Here is a 15651-nt window from a genome sequence, read left to right as displayed (position 1 = left end):
GACTTAAGAAACTGGACATAAAATCAAAGATCAATACAGAGCGTCAGAAAGGGCTAAGTGTCTGCCATTTCTCTTTTCTGGAAGAGCTGTGACCTGGATTTCCAGAGAGGGAGGCAGGAGAGTCTGTTGTGGCTTAGTGTTGTCCGAGCCAGACCTGGTGATGGTTGGAGATGTGTTTAGAAAATTGCTCCAGTTCCTGTTGGTATTGTCAGCCAGTAAATATTTTTGCTGTCCACACATGCCAAAAAGTATAAATGCATCAAATTAACCAGGATTTGATATTTGAGTTAATAGAACATGTCTGTTTTAAGTTATATCCTTAAATCTTTTTAAAAATATATATTTTTACGAGTGGCCTGGTGCATGAAATTCGTGCACGGGGGAGGGGGTGTTCCTCAGCCCGGCCTGCACCCTCTCCAATCTGGGACCCCTCGAAGGATGTCCTACTGCTGGTTTACAGGGATTGGTCCTAAACCAGCAGTCAGACATCCCTCTCGCAATCCGGGACTGCTGGCTCCTAACCGCTCACCAGCCTGCCTGCCTGCCTGATTGACTCTAACCACTCTGCCTGCCGGCCTGCTCACCCCCAACTGCCCCCCGCCGCCAGCCTGCTTGCCCCCACCTTCCTATCCCACTGGTCTGCTTGCCCCCAACTTCCCCCCTGCTGGCCTGCTCACTCCAAACTGACCCCCCCACCCCCCACTGTCCTGATCACCTGCAACTGAACCCCACTGATGGCCTGCTTGCCCCCAACTGGCCCCCCTGCTGGTCTGCTTACCCCCAACGGCCCTGCCCCCAACCAGCCTGATCACCCACAACTGCCCTCACCTCTTGGCCTCTAACCGCCTCTACCTCGGCCCCGCCACCATGGCTTTGTCCAGAAGAACGTCCGGAAGTCTAATTAGCATATTACCCTTTTATTAGTAGGCTTGGTGCACAGATGGGGGCCGGCTGGTTTGCCCTGAAGGGTGTCCCGGATCAGGGTGGGGGTCCCCTTGGGGCGTGGGGAGGCCTGGACAAGGGGCCTGTGGTGGTTTGCAGGCTGGCCACGCCCCCATGGGGTGAGGGTCCCTGCTGGTGGGGTTGGCCAGCCTGAGTGAGGGGCTGAGGGCTGTTTTCAAGCTGGCCACACCCCCTTCAGGGTGGGGGTCCCTGCTGGGGTGACTGGCCAGCCTGGGTGAGGGGCTGATGGCTGTTTGCAGGCTGGCCAAGCCCCCCAGCGGGGACCCTCACCCCCTGAGGGTGTGGCCAGCCTGGGTGAGAGGCTGAGGGCTGTTTGTAGGCTGGCCACACCCCCTTCAGGGTGGAGGTCCCCACTGGGGTACCTGGCCAGCCTGTGTGAGGACCTGAGGGCTGTTTTCAGGTTGGCCACACCCCCTTCAGGGTGGGGGGTCCCTGCTGGGGTGCCTGGCCAGCCTGGGTGAGGGGCTGATGGCTGTTTGCAGGCTGGCCACGGCCTCTGGCAATCTAGGTTCCCAGATCCTCCTTGAGCGGAGGCCACAGCAGTTGGAAGCAGGTATCTGGGATTTATTTATCTTCTATAATTGAAACTTTGTAGCCTTGAGCGGAGCCCATAGCCAGCCAGGGCAGTCGTAAAGCTTGGTTTCCTTCATTGCCAGGGGCAAACCAAGCCTCCTGTTTGCTCCAACTCCTTGGCCACCGCCATCTTGGTTGGGTTTATTTGCATACTCACTCCTGATTGGCTGGTGGGCATGGCTTGTGGGTGTAGCAGAGGTACGGTCAATTTGCATGTTTCTCTTTTATTAGATAAGATTGATTTCTGAGAGGGAGAGAGAGAGAGAAACATCCATGATGAAAGAGAATCATTGATCAACTGCCTCCTGCACACCCCCTACTGGGGTTCAAGCCTGCAACCTAGCATGTGCCCTTGACTGGAATCGAACCCGTGACCCTTCAGTCCATCGGCTGACGCTCTATCCACTGAGCCAAACCAGCTATGGCTATCCTTAAATCTTTATGTCTGCTTTTCTTTGTATCCTATTGTTAGGATGTCATAGTTCAAGAAAGGAAGGAAAAGGGGGAGGAAGGGAGGAGTTATGGGTTAAAGACTAGGAAATGCCAGTTTTGAACTGTTTCTTTCCTCCCACAAAGGCAGCAGCTTTGGCATCTCTAAAGAAGTATGGTGTGGGGACTTGCGGACCTAGAGGATTTTACGGCACATTTGGTATGTTTCAGTATTTTTCAGACTACATTCTGATGGAATAAGGTTCCATTTTATTTCAGAACTCCTTGGAAAAGGCATCCTTAGTTAGTTATGGTGTTAAGCCTGTGCGTGCTATTTCTTACCTTATTTTCTAGAACATTGTTGTTTGGAACCATTGGTTAGAGTTGAATGTCACTTGTGGAGAAGAGCCATAGTTACCTTAGGTGTGTAGTTCTTAGGTCAAAGCCTGAGCTGCTGTTTCATGTGCCCCCCCTCCCCCCCAAGGCAGCGGTGTTAGGAAACAGTTCATTTCTGTGGTGCATGACAATTGTAAGAGGAAGGGTCCTGTGTGGGTGGCTCTGCTCTTCATAATTGTGCAGGAATCGGGATCTTCCCTGTCTCTGCTCCAGTGTGGAGGGCACCATCCTTGTCTGCATGGCTGCAGCCAGGTGGCAAGTTTGGGGAGCAGGCGTGCAGGGCAGCAATACACTTTTAGGCAGGCAGGTGACCCCGCACATCACTCTGCCACATTGCATTGGTGAGACCATACCCCGGGTCATGCCTTCCTGCAAAGGGGGCAGGGAAATAAGCTCTAGCTGGAGAACCACCACGTGCCGGGGAGAAAGGCAAGAACAGACTGTGAGGCGATAGGCTGTGTAGCTCCTTTCTTTCTGGAATGAAGTTGAAGGATCATTGATTTCCCTGTGTGTGGGTGACCCTGGGACAGGCTAAGTAAATGTTAGGATGAGTGTGTGATTTCAAACACTATGAACTTCCCTAACAGATTTGTTAAAGACACCCTGGCATTTTCAGGTTGTGTTTATTACATGTATATTGTTCTTCTGAAAGCTTTGAAAATGCTAAATAATTGTTCAAATGAGTATATTCCTGGAAATAACATTCTGGCTTACAAAATGTCAGAGTGTGGGGAAAATAAAGCCAGGGAAGGCTCCTCCATCTTCTGTCCTTATTTCCATTTTTCTGTGTGTGGGTGTGTTCTTTAACAGTTATGATACTTTTATTTAAGAGAGCACTTTTCTTTATTCCTTAGCAAGTTTAGCAGTTAAATTATTTATATTGGAAACAGGTGACAGGAGTTAGTGTCCAAGAATCCTACAGCTGGAAAGGTTTTAAAAGTCATATACTCCAGGATTCCAACTATTCATAAGACAAATAGAAAGCCCAGAGAGGTTAAGTGACTTCCTCACAGTCACACAGGTCATTAACTTCTGCCCTAAAACTGGAAACCAAGTATGCTGACTCCTAGTCTTTTTTCCCCCTAATTTAATAATTCTTTCTTAAATAATTTTTTTAATTTTTCAATTATTGACATACAGTTAGTTATATTAGTTCCAGGTGTACAACATAGGTTTGTATAACTTACAAAGTGATCACCCCCATAAGTTTAGTACTTATCTGATTCCATGCATATCTATATATATAATAGGCCAGTGATGGCGAACCTATGACATGTGTGTCAGAGGTGACATGCGAACTCATTTTTTTGGTTGATTTTTTTGTGTTAAATGGCATTTAAATATATAAAATAAATATCAAAAATATAAGTCTTTGTTTTACTATGGTTGCAAATATCAAAAAATTTCTATATGTGACACGGCACCAGAGTTAAGTTAGGGTTTTTCAAAATACTGACACGCCGAGCTCAAAAGGTTCGCCATCACTGTAATAGGCTAATATGCCATCTGACCGGTTGCTATGACATACACTGATCGCCAGGGGGCAGACGCTCAATGTAGGAGCTGCTGTAAGGTGCTCGGCCATTTACAAAGAAATGGCACTGCGGACCTGGAGCCCACAAAACAACACTTGGCTTTCCCCCATCTGGGACACAGGCCCTGCCACCAACCTGGAGCCACAGCCCACCAAATTGCAGCTGATGCTGCCGGGACCCCATGGTGCAAAATGTGGCCCACAGCCCAGTCCAGCCCAGAAACGGTGGCTGTGGGTGCCAGGTAATGACGTCACATAGCAACGGCCGGCTTCCTCCTCCCAGCAACAGGCCATCTGTATATATAAAAGGCTAATATGCTTAGTGTCCATCCAACCGGTAGCTATGATGTGCACTGACCACCAGGGGACAGACACTCAACGCAGGAGCTGCTGAGCTGCAGTGACTTGGCAGCGGCAGTTCTCGGGTTATGCACCCCGAAACCAGAGAAGAGGGAGCCCGGTTCCTTGTGGGGCCGCGCGATTCCACCTTTGCCTGTGGGTTATGTTGTTGCTGGGGCACTGTCGGCCCTGAATCTGGTTTACTGCACACTTGCATTTGCGTTTCACACACTGTACGACAGCAACTTTGCAGAGTGCCCCCTCCCACTCCGGGATCCCCCGGGGGATGTCGGAGAGCAGATTTCGGCCTGATCCCCGCAGGCCAGGCTGAGGGACCCCACCTGCCTGAGGGACCCTGCTCACTCCACAGATGCCCTTCAAGCCATGGCGCCACCCCAGGTGTGGCCGGCTTGGGGGTACCGCAGGACGTTGGCTCCAGGGCGTGTCCAGTCCGCTCGCCCAGTCCTGCTCTGCCGACCACCTTCTAATTTATTTCTTTTCAGTGTGCACGGATCTGTGCACCGGGGCACTTTTTTACTATAATATTATGACTATATTCCTTATGCTATATTTTATATCCTTTTGACTAATTTTATAACTGCCAATTTGTACTTCTTAATCCTTTCACCATTTTTACCCATCTCCTCAACCCCCCTGCCTTCTGGCAAGCATCAGTTTATTCTCTGTATCTATGAGTTTGTTTCTGTTTTGTTTGCTCTTTTATTTTGAAAATTAGAGGCCCAGTGCATGAATTCGTGCATGGGTGGGATCCATTGGCCTGGCTGGCAATCGGGGAGGGACCACAAGAGGTTGGCCAGCCGCAGGAGGTTGGCTGTGGGAGCGCACTGACCAACAGGGGGCAACTCCTTCATTGAGCGTCTTCCACCTGGTGGTCAGTGTGTGTCATAGTGACTGGTCATTTGGTCGACCAGTTGGAACAGTTGCTTAGGCTTTTATATATATACTACAGGCATGGTGAACAAAAATTTGTGCACTCGGGGGGGTCCTTCAGCCCGGCCTGTGCCCTCTCGCAGCCCGGGAGCCCTCGGGGGATGTCCACTTGCCAGCGGGGAGCAGGCCTAAGCTGCAGTTGGACATCCTTAGTGCTGCTGAGGAGGCGGGAGAGGCTCCCACCACCACCGCTGTACTGGCAGCCATCAGCCTGGTTTGTGGCTGAGCAGAGCTCCTCCTGTAGGAGCACACTGACCACAAGGGGGCAGCTCCTGCATTGAGCATATGCCCCCTAGTGGTCAGTGTGTGTCGTAGTGACCAGTCATTCCCAGTCGTTCTGCTGGGATTACTGACTTGGCTACCTCCATCGCCCGGGCAACCAAGCCTCCTGCTTGCTCCAGCTTCGTGGCTGCCCACCGCCATCTTGGTTGGGTTAATTTGCATATAGTCACTCTGATTGGCTGGTGGGCGTGGCTTAGGGTGTAGTGAGTCAGTTAGGGTCAATTTGCATATTACCCTTTTATTATATAGGAGTGCCTGGCCAGCCTGGGTGAGGGGCTGATGACTGTTTGCAGCTGGTCACACCCCCTTCAGGGTGGGGGTCCCCACTGGGGTTCCTGGCCAGCCTGGGTGAGGGGCTGATGGCTGTTTGCAGGCTGGTCAAGCCCTCCCCAGTGGAGAACCTCACCCCATGGAGATTTGGCCAGCCTAGGTGAGGGGCTTATGGCTGTTTACAGGCTGGCCACACCCCCTTTAGGTTGGGGGGTCCCCACTGGGGTGCCTGGCCAGTCTGGGTGAGGGGCTGAGGGCCGTTTTCAGGCTGGCCAAGCCCCCCGGCGACAGAAGCTCCCAGCCTCTCTTTTTTTTCTTTTTTTTTTATTCTGGGATTTATTTACCTTCTATAATTGAAACTTTGTAGCCTTGAGTGGAGCTCACAGCTGGCCAGGGCAGGCAGGAAGCTTGGCTTCCTCCATCGCCAGGGGCAACCCAGCCTCCTGCTCGCTCCAGCTCTGTGGCCACGGCTGGCTGAAAGCAGGTATCTGGGGTTTATTTAGCTTCTATAATTGAAACTTTGTTGCCTTGAGTGGAGCTCAGAGCCGGCCGCGGCAGGTGGGAAGCTTGACTTCCTCCATCACTGGGCAACCAAGCCTCCTGCTTGCTCCAGCTCCGTGGCTGCCAGCTGCCATCTTGGTTGGGTTAATTTGCATATAGTTGCTCTGATTGGCTGGTGGGTGTGGCTTAAGACGTAGCGAAGGTGTGGTCAATTTACATTTTTGTCTTTTATTAGTGTAGATACACACACTAGAGGCCCAGTGCATGACATTCGTGCACTGGGGATGGGGGGGTTCCATAGCGCTGCCTCAGAGGCAGGAGAGGCTCTCGCCACTGCTGCTCCTTTCGCCAGCCGTGAGCCTGACTTCTGGCTGAGCGGCGCTCCCTCTGTGGGAGTGCACTGACCACCAGGGGGCAGCTCCTGCATTGAGCATCTGCCCCCTGGTGGTCATTGCACATCATAGCAACCAGCCCACCTCCCCTGCCCCCCGTCCCCGCTGCTGCAAGTCCCCACCCACCTGAGTCTGCTGCACATGCAGCCTGCTGAAAGGTCATTAAATGACAGCATCCCGGACAATTTGCATATTCCTCTATTGTTAGTATAGATACTAGAGACCCAATGCATGAAATTCGTGCAAGAGTAGGCCTTTGCAGCTGTGGATGCCTTGATTTTTCCTCGCAGCTGTGGTGGCTGCAGCCTGGGCTTCGTCCCGGAAGGACATCCAGAAGGGTGTCTGGTCTAATTAGCATATTACGCTTTTATTATTATAGACTAGAGGCCCAGTGCATGAAATTCATGCATGGGGGGTGTGTACCCCTCAGCCCGGCTTGCGCCCTCTCGCAATCTGGGACCCCTCAGGTAGGGTCCCTAGGCCCGGCCGGCAATCAGGACCTATTGGGGCTTTCCTTTTCCTGCTGCTGCCGCTGGTTGCCATCTGTGCAGCGCTGCCCTCCCCTCCACCACCACCGGTCACCTCCTTCTGCAGGTGACAGGCATGGGGTGCGATCGCTTGGCTGGCCTGGGCCTACCTCTGCGGGGCTATTGATCGCAGAGCCCCCCCATCGATTGCCCCGCATAGGATGTCCTGGGCCTCCCTCTGCAGGGTGATCATGGGGCAATGGCTGGGCCCCCCAACCAATGGCATCGCACCCACCTTGGCTGGCCTGGCTCTAGTGTGTGTCATAGTGTGGTTGTCCAGAAGGTCATCTGGACTGTCCTTCTGCTGTTCAGTTGTTTGGTTGATTTGCATATTATGCTTTTATTATTATAGCTATACTAGAAGCCCGTTGCACAAAGTTTCTCGCAATAGGCCTTCCTTCCCCTGGCTGCTGGCACCGGTTTTCCTCCGGCATCCGGGACCCAGGCCTTTCGTCCAGCCGCAGCAAGGCTTGGCTGCAGCTGAGAAGCCAAGCCTCTTCAGTCTTCAGTCTTCACTCCGGCCAGAGCCTTCAGTCTTCGCTCCGCGCCTGCGTATGCAAATTAACCACCATCTTTGTTGGGTTAATTTGCATAGTTGCTCTGATTGGCTGGTGGGCGTAGCAGATTGACACCAATTTGCATGTTTCTCTTTTATTAGTGTAGACTAGATGCCCGGTGCACAAAAATTTGTGCACTCGGGGGGGGTCCCTCAGCCCCGCCTGTGCCCTCTCGCAGTCTGGGACCCCTCGGGGGATGTCCACATGCTGGCTTAGGCCCGCTCCCCGGGGGAACGGGCCTAAGCTGGCAGTCAGGCATCCCTCTGGCAGCCCCAGAGCCCTCGGAAGATGTCCACTTGCCAGCGGGAGCAGGCCTAAGTTGCAGTCGGACATCCTTATCACTGCTGAGGAGGCGGGAGAGGCTCCCGCCATAACCGCTGTGCTGGCAGCCATCAGCCTGGCTTGTGGCTGAGCAGAGCTTCCCCTGTGGGATTGCACTGACCACCAGGGGGCAGTGTGTCCCCTGGTGGTCAGTGTGTGTCATAGTGACCAGTCATTCCCAGTCGTTCTGCTGTTAGGGTCAATTTGCATATTACCCTTTTATTATATAGGATCGAGGCTTGGTTCACGAGTGGGGGTCAGCTGGTTTGCCCTGAAGGGTGTCCCGGATCAGGGTGGGGGTCCTGCTGGGGTGCCTGACCAGCCTGGGTGAGGGGCTGATCCCTGTTTGCAGGCTGGCCAAGCCCCCCAGCAGGGACCCTCGCCCCATGGGGGTGTGGCCAGCCTGGGTGAGGTGCTGAGGGCTGTTTTCAGGCTGCCCACACCCCCTTCAGGTGGGAGGGTCCCGCTGGGGTGCTTGGCCAGCCTGGGGGAGGGGCTGAGGGCCATTTTCAGGCTGGCCACAGCCGCGGGCTGGAAGCAGGTATCTGGGATTTATTTATCTCCTATAATTGAAACTTTGTAGCCTTGAGCGGAGCTCTGGGCAGGCAGGGCAGGCGGGAAGCTTGGCTTCCTCCATTGCCGGGAGCAACCCAAGCCTCCTGCTCACTCCAGCTCTGTGGCCGCCGCCACCTTAGTTGGGTTAATTTGCATATTTGCTCCTGATTGGCTGGTGGGTGTGGCTTGTGAGCATGGCTTGTGGGTGTAGCGGAGGTATGGTCAATTTGCATGTTTCTCCTTTATTAGATTAGATATAGATTTCATGTATAAGTGAAATTATATGGTATTTGCCTTTCTCTGCCTGACTTATTTCACTTAGCATAACATTTCTAAGTCTATCCACGTTGTTGCAAATGGCAAGATTCACACGTGACATCTTCTTTAGCCTTTTTTTTTTATCCTTGTTAATCTTCCATATGTTGTCTTGGTTTTCTAGCCACTTGATTATTGATGAACACTTAGGGTTTTTTTTGTGTATCTTGGCTATCTATACGTCTAAAAGCCTAAGCAACTGTTTGTCCGTTTGACTGGTAGCTATTACGTGCACTGTCCACCAGGGGGAAGACGCTCAATGCACAGACATGGGAATGTGGAACAGACTGATGAATCTCAGAAGGAAGGGGGGAGGGCGGGAAGAGACTAACCAAAGATCTTACATGCATACTAGAGGCTCAGTGCACGAATTCATGTACCAGTGGGATCTCTCAGCCTGGCTTGCAGGGATCTGGCTGAAACCAGCAGTCCAACATTCCCTGAGGTGTCCTGGATTGTGAGAGGGCGCAGTCCAGGCTGAGGGACCCCCACCGGTGCATAAATCTTTGCACTGGGCCTGTAATTGTAAATAATACTGCAGTAAACATATAGATGCATATGTCTTTTTTTAATTAGTGTTTTGGGTTTCTTTGAATAAATTCCTCAGAAGAGGAATTGCTGAGTTCTTCTCTGACTCTTGTTATAGCTTTGGTTTTAAGGTCTATTTCATGTGATAAAAATATTGATACTCCAGCTTTTCTTTCACATTTCCATTTGCATGAAATACCTTTTTTCAACCCTTTACATTCAACCTGTATGTCTCTTTCAATCTAAAGTGGGTCTCTTATAGACAGCATTTGTAAGGGTCTTATTCCTTTATCCATACAGCCACCTTAGTAGTATGTCTTTATATATATATATATATATATATATATACACACACATAAACACACACACACAGGTATATATACTTACATATACATATATACACACACACACATACACACACACACACACATATATTTCAGAGAGGACGGGAGAGGGAGACATTGGAAACATCAGGGATGAGAGAGAATTATTAATCGGCTGCCTCCTTCACATCCCCTACTGGGGATTTAGCCCGCAATCCTGGCATGTGCCCTTGACTGGAATCGAACCCAGGACCCTTCAGTTTGCAGGCCAACGCTCTATCCACTGAGCCAAACCAGCTGGGGCACACCTTATGTCTTTTATTTATTTATTTTTATTTTTTTTTATTTTTTAAATATATTTTATTGATTTTTCACAGAGAGGAAGGGAGAGAGATAGAGAGCTAGAAACATCAATGAGAGAGAAACATTGACCAGCTGCCTCCTGCACATCTCCTACTGGGGATGTGCCCGCAACCCAGGTACATGCCCTTGACCGGAATCGAACCCGGGACCCTTCAGTCCGAAGGCCGACGCTCTATCCACTGAGCCAAACCGGTTTTGGCGGCACCTTATGTCTTTTAATTGGCGCATTTAATCCATTTACATTTCAAGTAATTATTGATGGGTATGAGGTTATTGCCATTTTATTTTTTAGCTTTGTTTTCATCTCCTCTTTCTCCTCCTCCTCCTCCTCATCCTTGTCTCTTCAACATTTCATATAATACTGGTTTGTGGTGATGAACTCCGTTAGCTTTTTGTTGTTGTCTCTTTATCTGACCTTCTATTCTAAATGATAGCCTTGCTGGGTAAAGTAAATTTGATTGTAGGTCCTTGCTTTCATCACTGTGAATATTTTCTGCCAACCCTTCTGGCCTGCAAAGTTTCTGTTGAGAAATCAGCTGGCAGTCTTATGGGATCTTCCTTTGTAGGTAACTAGCTGCTTTTCTCTTGCTGCTTTTAAGATTCTCTCTTTGGCATTGTAATTATGATATGTCTTAGTGTGGGCCTCTCTTGGTTCATCTTGTTTGGAACTCTGTACTTACTGGATTTGTATGTCTATTTCCTTCAACAGTTTAGGGAAGTTTTCCATCATTATTTCCTCAAATTGGTTTTTAATCTGTTGTTTCTTCTCCTTTTGGCACCCCTGTGAGGTGAATGTTGGTACCCTTGATGTTGTCCCAAAGGGCCCTTAAGCTATTTTTTCCTTTTTTTAAAATTCCTTTTTCTTTTTGCTATTCTGATTGGGTATTTTTATGTATGCTTCCTTATATTCCAAATCACTGATTCAATCCTCTGTTTTATCTAATCTACTGTTGACATTCTCCAATGTATTCTTCATTTCTGACTGGTTCTTTATGTTTTCTATCTCTATTTTTATAGTTCCAATCTTTTTGTTAAAGTTCTCACTGAAATCATTGAGCATCTTTATAACCAGTGTTTTGAACTCTGTATCTGATAGATTGTCTGTCTCCATTTTGTTTAGTTCTGGAATTTTATTTTGTTCTTTCATTTGGGGCATGTTTCTTCTCAGTTTGGCTGCCTCCCTGTTTGTGTCTACATCTCCTGGTTTTGGTAGTGGTCTTATGTAGTAGGTGTCCTATGGGGCCTGGTGGTTCCACCTTCCTGGTAACCTGCTGGGGCTGACCAGCAGACCCTGAGCGACGGATGAATGATTACCCTAACACACGTTTCAGTGAAAGAGGGGCTAAGGCACTACTTGGCTATCCCCTGTTCGCCTGCCTACTTTGGCTTTTATTGTCCTAACAGTTTGAACTAAAATTAACTCCTAGTTACAATCAGCAGGGTAGGTATCCTTGAGAAAGTATGTGCTTCTACAAGGTCGTGTCTTTAAAGACTAAACAGAGATTCTAGCAAAACACCCCGGGGGATTGAACTTGTTTGGAAAAGTCAAGGTAGGGGCTGCCGCCTTCGGCAAGGCCCTCTCAGAGGCCCCCGACTTTTCAGAGAATCCTCCTTACAGACCTTCCAACCAAGTCCCGTGCTTCCCCACAGCAACCTGAGCTGGTTGCTCCAGGACTGTCCCTTGTGTGGGTGCCTCCTGTTGTAGTTGAGCCTTGATTGCTGTTGGCACATCAGTTGGAGGGATTGGCCCTCAGGCTGGTTGGCTGTGACTACACTGGAGGACTTGTGCAGGAGCTGACCCTATGCAGCAGGATTCCCGTTAGTGGGGCTCTAGTGCCTGCCAAGTCCATCCTTTTAGTCTCTCGTTTGTAGAGGTGGTTGGGTGGTGCTTTGCTGTGGTCTGTTGCTGGCCACCAGGTGTGTTGGTTCTGGAGCCTCTTGGGAGGCACTCTGGTGTAGGCCAAGGTCAGCCACTGCCTCTGCCTTCTCCAGGGCCACATGATAGGAGCTACAGAGTGATCTACAGATGGTTGCCACTTGTGCTGGGCTTGGAGGCACCTGGAATTAATGAAGCTTCAAAATGAGGCTGGCTGCAGCTAGTGCCAGACTTAGGGCTGCTTAGGAAGAGGTATGGTCATGCCGAGGCCAGCTGCTGCTTGTTTGGTTTGTGAACCTTTGAGAGATTTTGTGAAAGTCCACAGCATGAGCCAAGACTGGCTGTTTGTATGGAAAGGCTGCTAGAAGTGGCTTTGGTGGACAGCAAATTTGATGGGGCAGGAAAATAGGCAATTACAGTTCGCCAGGTTGATGGGGACTCAGAAAAGGCGCCTGCCTGCCAGGTAGGGGGCGGGGGGGACTCAACAAAGGACTAGTGGCCTCTGCCAGCACTTGTGTTTGGAAGAAAGCAAACCACCACGGTGCTTTTTGAGCTGCAGCTCAGAGTGAGCGTCAAAGTCCATGGTGGGCTCTTTATGAGGGGTGGCTGGGACTCCAGCATCCCTGCGTCTCAGTCACAGTCTTTGCTGGTTTTCACAGCCACAAGTGATGGGGACTTCTCTTACTGGCACTGGAACCCTGGGCTAGGGAGCCTGGTGTGGGTCTGGGACCCCTCACTCTTCAGGGGAACCTCCACAGCCTAGATATCACTTCCCATTTTTAACCTCCACACACGGGTATGAGACCAGCCCCTTCTGCATCAAGGCCCTCCTTCCCGCCTCACCGTAGCTTCTCTGTACATCCTTAGTTACAGGTTCTGTTCAGCTCATCTTCAGGAGGTTCTCAGTGAGGATTGTTCTGCAGTTGAGTGGTAATTTTGATGTGGTCGTGGGAGGAGGTTTGCCTTCTCTGCCATCTTGAGCATTGCTAACTCCTGGTCTTCATGGCAGGATCAACGGCTTAAATGGGCTCCGAGCAGTCTCTCTCTTTGCTCTAACCTACTGCAAACGTGCGTTGTTTGCTTGGTTCTGATTCATTGGGAATGATTTCCTTGATTAACTATTAAAAAACAAGGAAAGGCATTTTTATGGGGTTGTTAGTTGTAATCTGATCAATAAGACTTTCTTTCTGTGACCTGCCTACTGAGGTAAAGAAGTTGCTTTCCTAAAAGCCTCTCTTTCTCTAGAATTCTATTTGCATGGGTGGCCTTGACCCCTGTTGGGAGTTCTTCTGAGATGACAGATATTTATTGCTAAATCAAGTCATGAAAAACAAATGTTTCAAATCTTCAAGACCAGTTTTCCCAAAGCCTTGGAAATATATTGTTAGAATGGCCCAGTCATCTTGCCATTTGGCTCACCTGAAATTTACTTTGCATAACAGGATGCTGTGTGCGTCCAAGCATGGGACTTTATTGGGGTTTTAGAGGAATGGTTTTTTAATTTTCTTGATTGAATTATTCAGACCAGGATATAAACTTCAATAAGTTTATAGAGATAGAAAAGGCTTCCCTTTCCCACTGCCATCCCACCACTAAAAAGACAACTACTATCAAGAGTTTGTCAGTTCTTCCATATGTAAACCACTTCCATACATATATATTTTCCCCCATTTTTACAAACATGGAAGTATGCTACACATGACCTTTACCTTGCAGTGGGAGTGACTGTTTTAAGTTGGATTTGACTTTCCAGGTGTCTGAATGTGCCACCAGAAGCAGTACAATGAGCACATTGTTGTATATAAGCTCCTCTGTAAATGACTGTTGGTCGCGGAGTCATCTTTTCCTAACTGTAGTTGAAGCCTCAAACAGACGGTGTCATCTAGCAAAGGTTGAAGTTAATTTGCAGTGTTTTTGTGACAAGGCACTAAAGCTGTAGCTTGGAGTTGTGTATAATGGTTTTCAAATACCTTGTCCTGATAAATTTCTTGTTCCTTAACAGCTACCCATGTGGACTTATCATCCTTTTCCTTTCCTTAGATGCCTATTGTCTATATTTTTCCCTTTTTGGTTCTCCAACAGGATAGTTTCTATGCTTTGCCTATTCTGGACGTGATCACTTAAATTATTGCAGTTATATTAAATTGCCTTGAAATTTTGGTGTTAGATAAGATCAGAGAAGCTACTTGAGGTCAGTAAGGCTAAATTTTAAACTTCTCAAATACCCTGTATAATGAACTTATCCTAAATATTTAGGATATTGTATATTCGCTCTTGGCACTGAATGCTAATACAGACGTCGTGACCTTTCCTCCTCTTTGTAGCTGCGTGTGTATTTGTGAGGCTGAGGGTCTCTTTCTCTGGATCCCCAAAAGGTTTTGTCTTTTTTTTTTTCTCTTCCTGAAAGTCTCAGATTCAGGCATCTGTTTTCAAAGATGAAAATACTCCCTCTTTTTGTCAACTTTTCAGATAATAAATGTAAATCACTTGTAAAAGTACATTTCCTTATTAAAACATTCTTTTTATTTCACAGTAACATATTAGATATTAGGTGATCAATACCACAAAAGAAAAATCAAACAACAGCTGAGTCAGGATTCATCTAGTTCCTTAGGCTAAGTGTTCTCCTGTGTCCTAAGGCCTGGCAGGTAGAACTAGTCAGGTTCCTATGATAGTCTCGTAAGGACTGTGTGGTGAGTTTTCCACCATCTCATTGTATTGTTTTGTGTATTGTAGAACTGAGCAAGTGATTTTATCAGATTGTGGAGCCTTCTCTCTCCCCCTTCCTTTTAAAAAAATATATCTTGATTGATTTCAGAGAGGACTAGAGAGGGAGAGAGAGATAGAAACATCAATGATGAGAGAGAATCATTGATTGGCTGCTTCCTGCACGTCCCCCTTTGGGGATCAAGCCCACAACCCAGGCATGTGCCCTTGACCGGAATCAAACCTGGGACCCTTCGGTCCGCAGGCTGATGTTCTATCCACTGAGCCAAACCAGCCAGGGCCTTCTTTCCTTCTAAGGCCAGTGGAGTCCCAGTGTACTTTGATAGTTTCTCTTGTTGAGAACTTTTTTGTTTATTTTGATTAGAATACATACATATCTCATTTACCTGTGGTTTATTGCTGATGCCCAGGATCTGCTTTGCATATATAATGCCTACTTGGCTCTTTGGTCTTAACACGTTAAGCGCCCAGTCAGTCACTGGTGACTGACACTATGCTCTCTGTCCGGAAGACAAAACAGGCTAGGCCAAGGGTGGGCAAACTTTTTGACTCGAGGGCCACAATGGGTTCGTAAACTGGACCGGAGGGCCGGAACAAAAGCATGGATGGAGTGTTTGTGTGAACTATTATAAATTCAAAGTAAACATCATTACATAAAAGGGTACGGTCTTTTTTTTTTTTTTTTTTTTTTTAGTTTTATTCATTTCAAACGGGCCGGATCCGGCCCGAGGGCCGTAGTTTGCCCACGGCTGGGCTAGGCGCTTAACGTGTTAAACTAGATAAAAAGGCAGTTAGTGGCAGGGTTCCATGGTGAGAGAGAGTGGCATTTAACTGTGTTCTAAAGCCAACAGTAAACAATTGCTCATTTGTTTATTTTTAAATGCATTTTTTTTCTTTGTTTTATAGCAGTCAGCTGAACTATGACTGCA

At 48.5% G+C, this 15651-nt stretch overlaps 1 protein-coding gene across 4 annotated transcripts in view; it reads left to right on the top strand.

Moving 5' to 3' along the window:
• SPTLC1 (serine palmitoyltransferase long chain base subunit 1) overlaps positions 1-15651 on the top strand; it is a 104137-nt gene that overhangs the window by 19466 nt on the left and 69020 nt on the right. For 3 of the 4 annotated variants that reach the window (XM_070400903.1, XM_070400905.1, XM_070400906.1), the window contains exon 5: positions 2113-2185. The exons of the other annotated variant lie outside the window; for it this stretch is intronic. In XM_070400903.1, the coding sequence (XP_070257004.1) occupies positions 2113-2185 (73 nt within the window). The remainder of the gene's footprint in view (positions 1-2112; positions 2186-15651) is intronic. 4 annotated transcript variants of the gene reach the window in all.

Source organism: Myotis yumanensis, unplaced genomic scaffold, assembly GCF_028538775.1.
Source record: "Myotis yumanensis isolate MYYU_CA2020_CCGP unplaced genomic scaffold, mMyoYum1.0.hap1 SCAF_21, whole genome shotgun sequence".
Classification (NCBI taxonomy): Eukaryota; Metazoa; Chordata; class Mammalia; order Chiroptera; family Vespertilionidae; genus Myotis; species Myotis yumanensis.
The sequence above is the reverse complement of the archived record's forward strand: the minus strand, read 5'-3'. Positions and strand labels throughout refer to the sequence as shown.